Consider the following 17,053-nt stretch of genomic DNA (forward strand, 5'->3'; position numbering starts at 1 on the left):
ATGGAGAGAGTCCCTTAAGGAAGAAGGGTTGGCGTCCCGTGTTTCGTTAGGCCAAAAATGGAAAACGACCGAGGTCCCAACCAAAGAAGAATGGCAACTTAAGCTATGTAAATATGCGCGGCTTGCAGATCTAACTTATAAAATAAGAGCACAAGAACAACATTCATTTAAAGAAGGTTGGAAAATGTTTATTGAATATATGGGGGGGAATTGTGTACACTTGAAAACGTTGGCAGCATTAAGATAAATTCAACAGTGTAAATAAGTTTTGATGGAAGTAATAATGGAATACTGAATGGTTTAGTTTATATAAAATATACAGCGATTTATGCTATACAAAATGAACCATGGAAAGAGAAGGGAAGCCATTGACTGAGGTTGTTTAAATGTATATTCTCAAGTGTAAAACAGAAAATTTAATAAAAAATATATTTTTAAAAAAGGAAGAAGGGTTGTAGAATTTGGGACTTTTCAGTTTAGAAAAAAGGCATGTAAGAAGTGACATGATAGATGTTTATAAAACTATGCATGGCACAGAAAAAGTGGGCTGGGAAACAGGTTTCTCTCTCCTTCATAGCACTAGAACTTGTGGACATCCAATGAAGCTGAAGTGGAAAGATTCAGGACAAATAAAAGAAAGTACTTCTTCATGCAGCGCATAGTCCAGCTACGGCACACACTCCCCCAGGATCCAGGGATGGCCACCAACTTGGATGGCATTAAAAGAGGCTGAGACAAATTAATGCCCTCTTTAGGGAAGTTTTTAATGTCTGATGCTGTACTGTTTTTAATATTCAGTTGGGAAACCCAGCCAGATGGGCGGGGTATAAATAATAAAATATTATTAATGGAGGAGAGGGCTATCGATGCAATGCTGTATCTCCACAGTTGGAAGCAGGAATGCTTCCAAATGCATTGCTGGAAACCACGGGAGGGTTTGTGCTCTGGTTGGCCACTGTGAGAATCGGCCATGTGCAGGATCCAGCAGCATAGGAGCCAACTCCTAGGGGCCCAGGTCCCTTCAGCTCTTCAGTAAAATATTTGAGGGGCCCGGCCGTCTCCAAAGTTGATGGCCATTGCCATTCAAATTGTGTGTGTGCGCGTGCATGCGTCATGTCATGTGATCAGTTATGTGGGACTGGGCTCCCCAATATTTTATCCCAGTTGGCACCCCAGACCAGCAGGCTGTTCTTGTGAAAATGGGTAGTGGTGGTGGTGGAGGGAATAGGTGTTTTGCACATGTTCAGAGGCACCCTTCCATTTCTAAGGCTGAGAGAACCAGGGCAGACTGAGCCCTGGGGACAAGTGAAGTCCCGATCGGCTGCCTCCCGTCCCTGGAGAATTCACCCGAAGCAACTCCCCGCTCGTCGGTTGGCCGCGGCGCCAATGCCTGGCGAAAGGGCGCACTTTGGCGCGTGGGCTCCGCGCGGCGGCGGCTGGCTCTAATCCCAGAGGGGAGAGGAGAGGAGGGGAGAGGGCTGGGCCGGGCTCCCTTGTTGCCAGGCTGGAGCGTGCCAAGGCGAAGGCGCCACCTCTGGCGCTCAATCGGCCGCCGGCCCGCCTCCCCTCGGCTCTCTCCTCCCCAGAGAGGCGGCCAGGCTCCCCTCGAAGGGCGGCTCAGATCGAGCCCAGCCAGCCGGCCGAGCAAGTGCCATGCAAAGCCGCGGCGGCAGGCAGGCCTGCGGCAGCCTGTGCCCCAACAGGGTGCAGGATCTGGCCGAGCGGCTGGGCAAAAAGCCGGCCAGTAAAGCAGAGAGAAAGGTGCGTTGTTGGAAGGAGAAGGCGAGGCTGCGAAGCCCAACCGACGAGCCTCTCGCCAGCTGCTCTTGGCAGAAATAAACGCCGGGGGAACCTGTCTCCCTGCCTGCAGCAGCCGTTCTGCGGCGGGAGACAGCGTCGCCCAGCGGTTAGAGCAAGCGCATTTCCCCCGCCCCCGACCAGGAAAAAAGGCTATGCCAATATGCAACCACTAGAAGATGGGGACTAATAGCCGGGAAAGGAGTGTCTCTGAGCACGTGCAGAGCCCTCTGCCTGCAGAACAACCACCAGCTGCCATCTGAAGTTAGATGGGGGTGTTTCTACTGCAAATGGTTTTGTTTTAGATGCCCTGTCCTCATAAGGTTGCCCTTACAACACACTCCTAAGTACCGGTACTTTTACCCAGTAGTAAGGATTCAAAGGGTTATGCCGACCTAGCCCTCTGCATGTTTACTCGGAAGTAAGTCCCCAGTGGCGCTTCACTTTCTCTAAAGTAAACGTGCCCAGGAGAGAAACCTTGAAACCTTAATGCTGTTGTTTGTGATTGTTTGCCGGCAGGTGCCACGGAATATCAACCTCAGATGCAACCCAATAGCCATTTATAACGACCCACCTCCGGATTCTGTAGATCTAGGTGAGTGCGGTTTTTTTTTAAAAAAGTCCATTTAACTACCCTCTTTCGTATTGCAGTTCGTGGTGTAACGCAGGGGAAACGCAAGAGAACACTGCTCGGAAATTGCCTCCCCTCCGGCAGGGAAAATGCTGGGGCATCATAATAATTAATGTGTGTTGGGGGGGGACCTTGTTCTGACACATGAATGAGGTGATAATAAGCATTTCATAATTGTGTCTGATTAGCAGAGACGGAGGAAAATAATCAGGGCAGGCAGAGGTTGCCTACTTCTTTCCTTTTCTTTGATGGCGTATCTGCTTAATGCTAGTCATTTAATGGTAACTCTTCTGTGCAAGGTTGTTTGCATTTTGAATTAAAAGCTAAAGATTTGTGTTTCAGCTAGCTGTGGATCTTTTGTTGGAGCTCAGTGGGTGGTATTTCACCTGGTTTTCCTCAGAGTAGAGTCACTGAAATGAATGGACATGACCCATTAATCCCAACAGTTCTTCTCGGAGTAAAAGTTAGTTGACTACCACCTATGCGATCGGAAGTAAGCATCCAGGGTTCAATGGAAACTACCTGTAGTCTTGCAGCGACTATGATCCTAATAGATTAAACAGTATGCCTGTACCCCTGTTGTACGTGCGTGGGTACAGAGACAGAGCTGTCTGCTTTTTTGAACTCTCTTGGGGGCGTGGCTAAGGGAGCCCTAATGACCTCCTGCACTTTAGATTTTACAGTTACCGCAGGTGCCTTGCTTGAGAAGAGACCACTACTAAGGTTACTCCTTTAGCAATTTGTATTTCATAGAATCGTAGAACTGGAAGGGACCGTCAAAGGTCATCTAGTCCCAGGAATCGACACAACCAGAGCACTGGTTAATCTGGAATGAAATAGTCCACACACACACACACGCGATTTGCGTTTCTATACTGACAAATCTAACATGATTTTCTTGCATTTTTTAAAACTTCCCAGGCTCTTGCCCTTTTAAATAAACACTGACCTGCCTCCCCCCCCTTTTTTTAGCGTTGTCGACCATCGATTGGCAAGACTTAGCCGACTGCACGGGCGTCTTTCAGCAGGAAGTTTCTAGAGGCGCTGCAACAACCCAGCAGGTAGCTGACAACCGTCGCCCCCTCATCCTCTTTGGTTTTTATTGACACGCTTCCCAGACCTGGGCCCGAAGCAGACGTGATGCTGTTCACCCCATTATGCGTGATGACACCTCCCCTTTTAAAGTCGAGGTTGATCCGGGTCGGGGCTATGATGGGGGAAAGAACTAGCAGCGCTGGCTCAAGACACTTTGCAAGGAGAAAATGCTCCCAGACCCAATTCCACACGAAGAAGCCAACCTGTCTGGCAGTGGCATCATCTCTGATAACTTCCTCTATCCCACATTGTGGCAGCAGGCCAGCCTGTGTAGCACTACCCCCTGACCCGCCCCAGACAGCGTGTGCCACCCTAAGGGTGCCCCTTCACAGCAGTAGGGCACCAAACTTTCATGGTTCACACGGCCAAAGGCGATCCTCCCTAGATTGCGCCTAAAGGGGTTCATTTGGGCGCAAGTACCTCTCTTCCTGTATGGTTCATGGATGAAAGCACACTAGAATTAGGATCTTTTTTTAAAAAGAGAGAGAGAGAAGCGGGAAACCTCAGTTAACGGAAATGGCGCTGTTTATAGTGGGTCCGGGGTGTAGTTGAAGCGCATTCAAAGAACATGACTTGCCTCAAAGAATCCTGCGAACTGACGTTTTCCCTTCACAGAGCTACAGTTCCCTGTCAAACTACAGTTCCCAGGATTCTTTGGGATGGGGGACCAATGTGCGTTGAATGTGCTTTAAGTGTATCGTGTGGATTTGCAGTGCAGTTGCTTCCCTTGTTTTCCAGTGCTTTGCAATAAATGCCGGTTGCACCACAGGACTAGTCCGAGACATAAGCGCAGCCTTCCTTTGCAATGATGCTGCTGCTACCTTTGGCAAGGGACGCGAACGAAGTCACTCCCGCTCCGCATCATTAAAAAAATTTTTTTGTTGGTGATAGGCTAGGAAGTAACGTCCCTTGAACACAGCTCTTTCCTTCTGAATAAACGCGAGCATGATTGCGCGGTTGGGCAGTTTTATCTGGGAAGAAATCTGAGCCCCGCCCCCCCGAAAATAGCCACCAGACTATGTAATGTTTCGAAGCACTTTGGATGCAGCCCACAGGAAAAGCAGAAGCTAGCTCATCTCTTTTAATGAATGAATCTTTATTTGCATCAGCCACCAGCCATATCAACCAAAAAAATGCAGTATGCAGAGGATAAAGGTAAAAAGTTAAACTTTTTAAGATAGCAGCCCAGAAACCGGTTAAATCTGCGTGAGGACCTTTTGCAAACCCAAATTGACTGTCGGTTTAAGCGGTTGATGGGTTCTTATACTGCTAGGAATCTTCTCCTCTTTGAACCCACGCAAGGGGCGTGGCTAGTACGTCCCACCTGAAAAACTATACAGTTCAGGGTTAATTTTTGCCCGGGATTTGCGGAATGCCCAGCTCAAATGAATCTGATTGGCTGGTGAGGCTAGCCAATGTGAGTGCTCTAAGAGACGTAAAGGGAAGCCCCGGTCGCGAAGCGTCCGCTTTGGTTTTCCAGCTTATTTCTTACTCTGAACTTTTCAGCAGGGATTGCTGCTCTTGGATCTCCTCCTTAAGCGCCGCTGAGTAGATAGCGCCTCTTGCTTTCTCCTTATGCCATGGCAGTGCAAGCTTGCCGGCTCCACTGTTCAGCATGGCCAGTGGATTTTCAGGTGCGTTTTATTAAGTGCGTACACTGAAAGTTGCCGAAGAATGCGCAGCGAGCAAGAACTGAGAATCGAAAAGGGTTTTTTTTCCCTAACTGTCTTGTTCCTTCTGTATATTTCAGAGCCCGTGCTTGCAACCAGAGCCCGAGTTTGATTTCCAGGAGTTTCGCGATGCCGTGGATAACTTCATATCCGGCAAGTATACTCTGAGTCCAGTTTAAAACTGCGCCTCTAAAAGAGGAAAGGGCAATCTTAGGACGAACGCTTAGTGTGGGGACACCTGGATTAAAAACCGGTTAAAACTTTTGGGTTTCTGCATCCTGCACGGGTCTGTTCAGAAGTAAACAGTGTATTTATTGGTGTGTGTTTTTGTCTTTTTAAAACACTTTTACCCAGTTAATCTGGGAATCCTTCTTGATTGATAAATATCTTTAAATCAGCTAAGGACTATAATCCTATTTAGTTCACAAAATACTTTTGCTCATTGATTAGGCTAAGAGTTAAACTAGGCATGATGAGAGATCTGTGATTGGATATGTTTTGCCCTCTGATGAAATAGCAAATTTAGGACACTGGAGAAAATTTAATTAGGAAAATGGTGAGAGAGGGAAGATACTAAACTTCACTTTCTCAGTACCATGTTTCCAGTCAGATCTCACATAACCTTTCACCTATTGGAAATTCAAAACAAATAAGCTGGAGATCCAGTCATAGATCTCTCAATGCCACCGCTAGTTTGACCCTCAGTGTGGGTTTGTGGTTAAAGATTTTAAACCCCTAGGCTGTAAACCTATACATCTCCACCTTGAAGGAAACTCAGCTGAACACAATGGAACTTATTTCTGAGTAAATACGCATCAAATTTCTGTTAGACAGCATTTTTAGGTATTTATTTAGAAAAGCATTTCTATACCATCTTATAAAATATAAGGGTGCTATGTGGTGTTAAAACATAAAACACAATAAAAAATAAAATGCAGGTGATAATTAAGGTGACTGACTAATGAGATTTGCTTTAAAGCACAGGCAGGCAATCTTCAGCCTCCAATGAAAAAGGCTGCTCTTGTTTCAAAAGGTTCAACTAGATGAGATGTTGGGTATCCATATTCAGAATCTGCCATGATTTGTATCAAAGTTAAAAGCAGCTGCAGGGAGTATGGAGACTGATTTGGAACTGCAGCTTGTTCCCAGTCAAACCCCACCAAAGCTACTATTTACTGTGGGAGGGAAGGACAGGTTAAGGGAAATAATTAAAGCCCTCAGCCCAGATCACCACTCTTCCATGCAAGGGTCCTAATTAGTCTTTCAAAAAGCAAAGCAGATCTTAAACTACTTCATGTTTTGTTTGCTGTTCGTCTAAACTTCAAAGTCACCATTCATTGTGCCAGAAGCACCTTGTGTTTGACCTGTGCATGTCAAATACTGTAAGGAGTCAATCAGCTGTATCACTTGTTTCTTATTGGTCTCCCTAGATCCATCCTCTCTGATGCCACCTCTGCTGGACTGCGCTGATTTCTCTTTCCCTGTGGATGATGGAAGATCCTTCAGCCCTTGCTTTCGTCAGTCTGCAGAGGACGACTCTGCCTCTCAGATGAATGCAGAAAACATCTCTTCCACTGAGCAGTACTGGAAAGACTTAGCAAATCAGAACCAGAAAGCTCTAGGGGATGCACTTGTGGAAAACAACCAGGTATAAAAATAAAATATGGGGGAAGAAAGTTACTCTGAAGCCAGCCTGACTGGTTTCTTAGCAGGAAGCCACTTAGGACAATGACATGGATTTAAGTTGGAACAGCACACTGAGATGAAACATACTTAAATGAAAGCAAGTTGCATTGGTTTCAGTGACACTTGTGTCTAAAGAAAAACCTTAATGGGTCCTACGTGAATATGAATAGCTTTGTAAATGACTTGCAGACTGAGATGTCCATTTGTAATTCTTAAACTATTTTGGATTGGCCCTACTGCAGGGTTGCAAACTTACTTATGCTAGTAAATTTCATTCTACTCAGTGGACTGTCCTTTTGAGTAAAAACACATGGAGTTGTGGAATTTGTTCACAGAAGAAGGATCCAGGGTTTCCTTTAACTTTCAATAAAATGTAAACAAGTCCACCATCCATTATACCAAATGGAAGCAATGGTTGCTTTAATCACAGCTATTCCCAGTGAAGTGGACTTCACATCACAGATTCAAATTCTATGGAAAATGATTTTTTCTGTTCACTTTGGCTGGGTTTTCCCCTCTGTAAAATTGCATTTTGCAGGACTTGCTAAGATTGTTGGAAATTATCACCTAAACACACTACAGTTGTGGCTTTTGAAATGTACTTGCAAAGTTAAATGAGTGGGGTGCTGTATAAGAATGAGAGGAGCATATTGACAAAAAATATACATTTAAACTTTCCTCTAAGGCAGTTCACATCTGAATACAGCCCACTAGCCTTTAACAGTGGCCAACCAGAGGGCCTGAACAAGAAACCTTTTGACATCTGCTTGCCAGTACACAAACATTCCCCAGCAGCATTCCCTAACCTGGTGCCTTTCAGATGTTTTGGACTGCAATCCCCATTAGCCCCAGCCAGCATGGCCAATGATCAGGAATGGTGGGAGTTGTAATCCAACTTCTGGAGGGCACCAGATTGGGAGAAAGCAGATCACTCTTTGTACCCCAGTGACTTTCAGAACTTCATCTCCTATTTATCTCCCGACAGCTCCAAGTGACATTGTCTCAAAAGCAGGAGGAAATTGCCTCCCTGAAGGAAAGAAATATCCATCTGAAGGAACTGGCCAGCCAAGCGAAGCAGCTTGCCTCTGTGCTGGATGTAAGTACTGGAATGTCTTTCTCAATTTGGCATCTTTTCTGGCAGTTGTCCCTGCTGATCTGGATGTCCTGCTGATGTTGCATGGGGAGAATGGAACCTCTGTCTCTCTACTTGCCCAAGGGCACATTCATCTCCCCACAGGGTACCAAATAAGGTTCAGGAGCTGAACCCTGGTCATTCTAAGGTAAAGGGACCCCTGACCATTAGGTCCAGTCGTGGCCGATTCTGGGGTTGCGGCGCTCATCTTGCTTTATTGGCCGAGGGAGCCGGCGTACAGCTTCTGGGTCATGTGGCCAGCATGACTAAGCCACTTCTGGCGAACCAGAGCAGCGCACGGAAATGCCGTTTACCTTCCCGCTGGAGTGGTACCTATTTATCTACTTGCACTTTGACGTGCTTTTGAACTGCTAGGTTGGCAGGAGCAGGGACCGAGCTACGGGAGCTCACCCCGTCGTGGGGGATTCGAACTGCCGACCTTCTGATCAGCAAGTCCTAGGCTCTGTGGTTTAATCCACAGCATCACCCGCGTCCCTTCTGGTCATTCTATGTAAATCCCAGTGGGTAACTATGTCAGATCCACAATCCTATATCCTTCAGGAGTATGAGGGTTTTCAGCAGTTTATTCTGTAGGGGGTGCTGTTGGTTTAAAAAACATTAGACTTGTTGATTTCCAACCCCTGCTTCCAGGTTGACATACACTCATGCACTGAATGACTTAGAGTGCTTGATATCTTTGTTTCTTGGCAGAAGCTGATGATCCCACAGTGCAAAGACAGCGCAGACCTCTCCCTTGCCAATGGCCCCAACAAGAGGAGCCTCAAGCAGGTGACCATCGCTGAGCAAGAGGAGGAGGAGATGGAAGTGAACGAAATTTTGCGGGAAATATCTGACAGATGCAATGCAGCCTTGCAGTCTGCTGATGACAAGAGAAGCCCAAAGCGCCCTCGGGGAGAGAACGAAACAATCCACATGTATGGTGCTTTCCAAGGCTTGCAGACATGCAGCAGCCACAGTTCCCTGGACCTCCGTGGCAGTGAACTGGAGGAAGGGGTGTCCTTCACGACAGCCATCAATGAGCATTGTAACATTCGGACGCTGGCCTTCCCCCAAGGCAATGCGTTTCTGGTCAGGACAGCCACTGGGGGTCACAAGTTTAGATGGGTTCCCAGGTGATGAAAGAAGGATGCAATCAGCCAACTACACTTGCCTCTCTTTCCAGTGACTTCCTGCCAAAGAACTGCTCACCTTCCTGCGTAGTGCTGCTTCCACCAAGGCATTTCAGGTGGAGTCTACTGCTGACAGCTGACTGATGTCTACCAGAGTTGCTAATATTTAGCTGGAAGTCCAGACATCTGTTTTAAATGGACAAACACAGAGCATTCTCTGTACACATCCACCCACCCACCCACCCACAACCCACACACACCTACCTTTAAGTAAGCTGATGCCAAACTTCTTGTTACTAATCATGTTTTCTGTTTTGGATTCCTGGCCCATGATTGCACTCCAGAGAGCCAATGTGGTGTAGTGGTTAAGAGCACTGGACTCGTAATCTGGTGAACCGGGTTCGCCTCTTCACTCCTCCACATGCAGCTTCTGGGTGACCTTGGGCTAGTCACACTTCTGTGAAATTTCTCAGCCTCACTCACCTCACAGAGTGTTTGTTGTGGGGGAGGAAGGGAAAGGAGGTTTTTAGCTGCTTTGAGACTCCTTAGGGTAGTGATGAAGCGGGATATGAAATCCAAACTCTTCTTCTTCTTCTCCATAATCGGAAACCATGTCCTGTAGACTTCTGTAACATATTCACTAATCCTTGTTTGGTGCCAGATGGGCCATCCAACCTCAGCGTAAAAACTTCCAGTTAAAGAGAGTCCACCACCTTCCAAGGGAGCCCATTCCACAGTCAAAGCTCTTGTTGTCAGAAAGTTCTTCTAATGCTTAGCTGGAATCTCCTTTCTTGTAACTTGAATCCATTGGCTCCAGAGGGTAGGACCTGACGAGAGGTGACTTTGATGAGAACCTGGAACGGACTCCCTTGGAAGGTGCTGAACTCTTTTTTATTGGAAGGCCATCTGTCATGGATGCTTTAGCTGAGATTCCTGCATTGCAGGGGGTTGGACTAGATGACCCTCCGGGTCCCTTCCAACTCTAAAATTCTGTGATGGCATTTTGATGAGAATTCTCTCCCCGCTGCCGCCTGACCATCTGCTAGTTGGGAATTGGTGGTTTAACAGGAGCTACCTTGTTTCCTTTTCAGTGTCCCAAAGCTACTTAGGAAGATTTAACAATTTTCATTGTCTTGGCCTAAAAATACATTTCTAAGCAAGAGAGAAAATAGTTGATTTAATGTAAAAAGATCTTCCTCTATTTTCAATGTTCAGGTGTGAGTGCCCTTACTTATATAGTCAAAACAATACCATCCATGCACAAGATGGAGATATCGGCAGGCTCTAGAGAACCCCAATGTCTGTAGAATGAAAAATGAAAATAATCCTATGCATGTTTAATCTACTCAGAAATGAGCCCCACTGAGCTCTATGGGACTTGCTTGCAGGAGAGTGTGTGTTTGGCAGGGTGGTCATGGTTGTAGCTTCAAGGTAAGCAACCATGCTGCAGAGGTTGTAGAAACTGGAAAAGAGCTAGGCTCCTTCCTCTTGCCCCTCCCCCCTTTCCCTCAGATGCCTACTGTGCCACAAATGGCTTGCTTTAGTGTGTATATATAGGCATGTAAGCATATTTCCCCCCCTTGTAAACTAGCCACATCGATAGACTTATTTGCAAGGCTGCTTGATGCCTGGCTCTGCTAGATGCTGCTTATAATGCACTGTAAGTTATTTTCTGTATATGTATATGCTGTAATGCTTGGGAGAATGTTCTGCATGCACAATTTCCTTCTAAGTTAACACCACAGCCAGAAGCATTGAAGTACATGACCCCCTCTTCCATTTTCTTCTAAAGGTCCCTTGAGTAGACCCAGCGGCCTGTCTAAATTGGGGGGTAGGGTTTGAAGAAGCCAATTTCTGATTTAGAAAGGATGAGACTGCAGTGCTTCTATTGCTTTTGAGGTATGCAAGTAGAGGGTTGGGTGTCCTCAGGGAAATCTATGAAGGATCACTATACAAGAAGTTCTCTGGTGACTAGCAAAATGTGAAGGTTTCAATGGAGAAAACAGAGGAGGGATCTTTTTCAGTCTTGGTTACTAATACAGTCCATTGAGACTTCTAAACAGTCATGATAAGTTCTGTGGATCCAGACTATATACTTATTATTATTACTGTTATTGGAACAAATGTTCTTGGTTTAAGTGGCATCTTTCTAAAATTTTGCTACCCACATTCTTTCAAACTTACCATTGAAAAATACTAAATCCAGGCATACCTTTTTCTTTTTGTGTGAAGCTAAGATGTTTGAATATAATTTTTCTAATACCCAAAAGTTTACAAAACCAGGCTCTGTACACTGATATCTGTATAGTCTGCATTCCCTCCCCACCTAGAATTCCAGTGATGCTTTTGTGTCCATTATGGCTTTTGATTTCATTGTTTTTATTTCTGTGCAAGTGCTGGTGCTCATCTGAGCAAAAAGTGTAACTAGCCTGGTGACCCACTGCCTCTATACTTCCTCAGCTTGATTTGAACCAGGAATGATAAATATTTCTGAGTGGTATTCAGCTAAGTTTTATTCAGAGCAGACCTATTGAGATTAATGCACCTAATTTACACCTCATCCGCTCTAAACATGTATAGCAGTATCATATCCCTCTAAACAGTCTTGGCTTCCCACAAAGAATCATGGGAAGGGCAGGTTGTTTTTCATTTCTCTTTTAATAAAAGGTTTTTATTTTCAACAAAATATAAACAGAACATCAAGTTCCCCGAGCTTCACAGAAGATTAGGGTGTCAGATTTTACCATAAATCTGTGTGCACAAGTCGGTGGGTACCAGTCTTCCGAGTGTTCATTCAAATATTTTATAAACAGGTACCATATGTCAGTAAAGTCGTCCACATCGGATGTGTTGTTCAAGAAATGTAACCTTTTTGTCAGTTTTTCAGATAAGGCAATAGTCCACACATTCTGTCACATATCGTGTGATATGCAGGTGCCCAAGTCCTTTCTATAAGAAGTTGTGCCGCCACTAGGAGGAAAGAGATGAGTTCCTTATAAAGTAAATTGAGCCGATCTTCTTTAAATAGTGTTAATAAACCCAGACTTGGATTAACTCTACGATTCTATGCTGTTTTGTAATGTTGCTCATTTCCACATGACCACCACAAACCAACTGCCTTATATCCTCTCCCACATGTTGGTGAAGAGATTTTCTCTGTGCAACCAAATCTTAAAGGTCTTAAATACCCTCCATAAATTAACTCCTCATCTCTGCTTTACATGGTTATTTTTATTACTAAAAACACTGCTGCAACACTCATATAGCTGTGCCAGAGTATGAAATGGCTCCCACTCAGTCCACTTTGCTTAAATAAGTTGGGGCTGTTTTCTTCGCTTGCACTCTTTCCCATGGTGTCATATTGGTCCTGCTTTTGCAGTTAGACTATACGGCTTGTGTTTGCTTCCAAATCTAATCTATGGAGAAATAGCCAAAGTGGGAATATACAAACACAAACATGACCATTAACTTGCATTAGCCTTTAATGCTTTGTAGGAGGCTTGAGTGCAGCATTCCTCATAATGTTCTGTTACCCTTCAATTGTTGGATTTGGCTCTTTTCCTTAAGCTGATCACAAGTCACTGGCATCTCACTGACTTTTATTTCGCTACTTTCTCAGAAGTCTTATTTTTAAATGAAGAAGCAGGACACGTTCAGCCAACTTCGGAGAAAAGGCTCATACCATTTTGAGGTGACTTCATAACGTTAAAAGCAAGGTCTCCCTTCATTTGTTCCACACATCGATTTAAACCTGGTCATGTGCCACTGTTTACATTTTCAGTACGTTTTTAGCAGGTAGCTGAAGGTAGGGAGGTCAAGAAGTGTAGCAGTTTTCTGCAATGCTGTAGTAGGTGTACCAAAAACAGCCATCAGCTGTCCCTCCTCGCACCAGACACCTGTTCAAACTCTTGTCAGCTAATGCCTACTTATTTGCAATATTTACTTCACACTCTCTTAAACAAAATCTACTGTAATTTCCCTCAAGTTTATTCACACAGCTGGATCCATTTAAAGAAATAATCAGCATTAACCTGGTGGCTTAGTTGTCGTGAAGTTAGAAAATGTTTTTTTAAAAAACCTTTAATCAGGAGCTCACTAAATTAAAATCTCTTTGGCGGTCTTTGACCCGGCTTTTTCTTTCTCAAGTCTGCTCAAACTGCTATTACTTTGGCTACTTGCACCCCCCCCCAGCTGAATTACCATATCTGGAAACTTACAATGGTAGCTGTCGAAAGCTCTGATCGTCCAAGGCCAACTGCGCCCATTTTAGTTTATTGCTTATTTCTTTATTATTACAGTTATATCACACTTCTCCCAACCTGCCCAAGAGCTCAAGTAGGAGTACGTGGTTCTCCCCATCTTATCCTCCCAACAACCCTGTGAGGTAGGTTAAGTTGAGGAACAGCAACTGGCCCAAGGTCACCCAGGGAGCTTGAAGGGTACGTTGGGGTTTCAACCCTGCTCTCCCAGATCCTAGTTCAGCCATTATGCTATTGTCCCCAAAGAGACCTATTTTCTCCTTTTCACAATGTAAAATATTAAGTGTCAGATTTCTAGCTCACCTCACATCCTTTGAACAACTTTGCATACAGTTAATAGGAACCACAGTTCCAAAACTGGTATATATGCTAGCCAAAGTCAAGCCAAGTCCCAATGATTTCAACAGGAGCATTAGGCAGTGATTAGGGATGAGGAAGGGGGATGCGGGTGGTGCTGTGGTCTAAATCACAGAGCCTAGGGCTTGCTGATCAGAAAGTTGGCGGTTCGAATCCCCACAACGGGCTGAGCTCCCGTTGTTCAGTCCCAGCTCCTGCCCACCTAGCAGTTCGAAAGCACGTCAAAGTGCAAGTAGATGAATAGGTACCGCTCCGGCGGGAAGGTAAACGGCGTTTCCATGCGCTGTTCTGGTTCGCCAGAAGCGGCTTAGTCATGCTGGCCACATGACCCAGAAGCTGTCTGTGGACAAATGCCAGCTCCTTCGGCCTATAGAGCGAGATGAGAGCCACAACCCCAGAATGGTCTGCGCCTGGACCTAACGGTCAGGGGTACCTTTACCTTTAGGGATAAGAAACCTTTTCACAGGTTAGTGGTGGGTGGGACCATGGCCAGTGATAGGTGGGGATAAAGCCAGGAGTGGGCAGGGCTGGAACCCAAAAGGGCACCCTCTTTTCTCTCTGTTTTTCTGTCACCTTCTGTTATCGTTTTCTTTGTGACCACTTGCATGAAATGCTTTCATGATAATACTGTAAGTCCTATGAAACTTAATGAGTATGCATGTATAGGATTAACCTGTTAACCCCTTGATTAGATCTCTCCGAATTGAAATCATTGGGACTTCAAAATGCTGGATGTTGACTGGATTGTCCCTTAGTGTGAATCGTTCCATTCACACATTCTGGAAGAAGCTCTTGCTGCTTCCAGATGACCTGTATATTGAGCATTCACCTTATTTAATTGCACAAAGTTTGTGCATAGGCTGGATGATGTTGCATCAAGCAAACATTATCCTAAACTTTCTACTACATTTCCCCACCACTTTCCTTGTTGCAAAACGTTTGATTGGGGGCGGGCGAGGAGTGGCTTTGTTGTGCAAGTGCTCCACATCAACTTGAATTTCATTATCTTGAATATATGATTGGATGCCATCCCAAAATAGTGACTTTCTGGAAATGCCCTCAGTTTCTAACATAAATAAATGTGCTGCACATTTGTGGGAAATTAAATTTGCTCCTTCACTGGCATATGAAAAATAAATTATTTACACATTTAAAATAAATACACCTATTAGGAGCCCTATAGAAACTGCAGGCTGATATTTCTGAGCACACTAGCAAGTCAAGTCAAGGAAGATGAATGAGAGGTCACAGGACCAAAACAGCTGGTTGCCTCCTCTCAACTATCAGTGACATTTCAGGTTAGTGGTGCTAGAGATGAAAGTGAGTCCACTGAGCAGAAAATAGAAGTGAGTGGGAGAAGTCTTTTTATTTTCATCAAATGAACTTTTGCATTCAAGACTGAGGGGTGCCATTCAGAGAAGGCAGTTGCTGCCCCTCGGACTTCCTCCCCCTCCAGGTTTCAAACCACTTACGATGATGATTAAATATGCATTGGTTGCTTAATAAAACAATTTTTTGTCTCAAAGCAACTTAATTTTTTTAAAAGCATACGATACCAAATTAAAATGCACCAAAATATTTTATTTCTTTTTTAAAAAAAGTTTTAAAAACCAGAAGATTAAAAAGCATATGATTATTCCTCAAGAACTCTTTTATCTCGGCTTATTCTGGACTTAAAAAGCAGAATAACCACAACAGCTGTTCTTAAAAGGAGGGGGAACCCACCCAACGCTAGTCATAATCAGAATAGGCCCAGGTAAATTAATGTGCATGCCTAACTTGGATTCATTCATTTCAATGGGTGCATAAGTCCGTCACCCTCTCCGACTAAATTTTATAAAAGGAAGGATGCTTACTTAATTTTCACATAAATATATACATTGTCCGTTTCTATGTGCTGACAATCTTATGGTTTTTTTTCCCAATCATTTTTATTAGTTTTACATATAATCACAATACGTAACATCATATCCTCTTATTATATCTCTTTGGCTCCACTGAGTCTAACGACTTCCCTCCCTCCCGCCTAATGGTTTACAAAATTTAATTTTAATTTCATCATTCTTTTTGCATTTCCCTTCCTTTCCTGTTCTTGTTATGACATTTCTTAAAATATTACATTACTCAACCCGAATAGGTAATAATTCCATTTTACAAATCTTCAGATAACCCTGCTAGTGATGTTAATTGCTTACAGTTGTCTTTCAAATATAATATAAATTTATTCCAGTCTTTTCGGAATGCTCGATCTTGCTGGTTCCAGATTCTTCCTGTCAGTTTCGCCAGTTCTGCAAAGTCCATGAGTTTCATCTGCCACTCTTCTTTTGTTGGTAATTGTTGTCTCCATTTTTGGGCTAACAAAATTCTTGCCGCAGTTGTAGCATATAAGAACAATTTTTTTTATCTTGTGTCGGTATCTCTTTACCCACTATATCCAGTAGGAAAGCAGCTGGTTTTTTAACAAAAGTGTTTTTAAACATTTTCTTTAACTCACTGTATATCATTTCCCAGAAAGCTTTTACCTCTTTACATGCCCACCACATGTGGTAAAAAAGTACCCTCCTTTTCCTTACATTTTCAGCATTCATTTTTTTGTTCTATATATTTTAGCCAATTTAACTGGTGCTAAATACAGTCTCTACATCATTTTCATAATATTTTCTTTAAACGTGCTGTATACAGTAAATTTACTACCTTGATTTCATAACCTCTCCCATTCTTCCAATTGTATATTGTAGCCAATGTCTTTAGCCCAATGTATCATTACTGATTTTACCTCTGGCAATCTTCTGTTTTCAGTGCCTGCATTCAGGCTGCACAATTACAGCTGATTAGAAAGTTGTGCACCACCTTCTCCGTCAAGTGACCACACTTTTTGCTATACAGAAAGAGGGCAATGCACTGGAAAGTGTGGGAAAGCGCTGGCTTTGAGGCAATGTCATCTAACCTCCCTGCAAACAGATAAGAATGAATGTTCATTATACAGCCAACGTTGTCTAATCTCTCTGGAAACAAATCAGGATGAATGCTCAATAAACAGGTCACCTGGAAGTGACAAAGTGGCAACTGTGAAGTCCTAGGCTGTCTCAATCACTAAGTGGTTATATAAAACATAATCCTTTGCGGTAACTGAAGGTTTAGCCCACAACTAGAAAGGCTTTTGGCAAAAATAAATAGATATTCTTTTCAATTTATTGAACAATATACAGCTGTTTAAATAAAGAATATAAAAAAACTCAGGTTACGGCCCTAAAACGGAGATTCAGCCAAGATTACATTGTTTACTGTACCTGAGA

General features: G+C 44.0%; 1 protein-coding gene across 2 annotated transcripts; it reads left to right on the top strand.

Annotated features, from left to right (window-relative positions):
• Window positions 1–1,519: 1,519 nt before the first annotated feature.
• On the top strand, window positions 1,520–9,158 carry MCIDAS (multiciliate differentiation and DNA synthesis associated cell cycle protein). 2 transcript variants are annotated; one of them, XM_081929949.1, is made up of 7 exons: window positions 1,520–1,761; window positions 2,317–2,392; window positions 3,401–3,489; window positions 5,274–5,346; window positions 6,624–6,841; window positions 7,865–7,975; window positions 8,723–9,158. In XM_081929949.1, exons 1-7 carry the CDS (start codon window positions 1,654–1,656, stop codon window positions 9,146–9,148), a joined length of 1,101 nt encoding a protein of 366 aa, XP_081786075.1. In that variant the 5' UTR covers window positions 1,520–1,653; the 3' UTR covers window positions 9,149–9,158. The 2 variants fall into 2 exon arrangements, with proteins under 2 accessions (XP_081786075.1, XP_081786076.1); XM_081929950.1 differs by lacking the exons at window positions 1,520–1,761; window positions 2,317–2,392; window positions 3,401–3,489 and adding an exon at window positions 4,905–5,157.
• The last annotated feature ends 7,895 nt before the right edge of the window (window positions 9,159–17,053 follow it).

This window comes from Podarcis melisellensis (genome assembly GCF_964234715.1).
Source record: "Podarcis melisellensis genome assembly, chromosome: 11".
Lineage (NCBI taxonomy): Eukaryota > Metazoa > Chordata > Lepidosauria > Squamata > Lacertidae > Podarcis > Podarcis melisellensis.

What these genes read in the sequence shown, in the direction of transcription:
- MCIDAS (XM_081929949.1), top strand. Translation starts at nt 1,654, where the DNA reads ATGCAAAGCCGCGGCGGCAGGCAGGCCTGCGGCAGCCTGTGCCCCAAC. An exon ending in TCCGGATTCTGTAGATCTAG is followed by an intron (nt 2,393 to 3,400) that starts GTGAGTGCGGTT and finishes CCCTTTTTTTAG; the next exon opens with CGTTGTCGACCATCGATTGG. An exon ending in CGTGGATAACTTCATATCCG is followed by an intron (nt 5,347 to 6,623) that starts GCAAGTATACTC and finishes TGGTCTCCCTAG; the next exon opens with ATCCATCCTCTCTGATGCCA.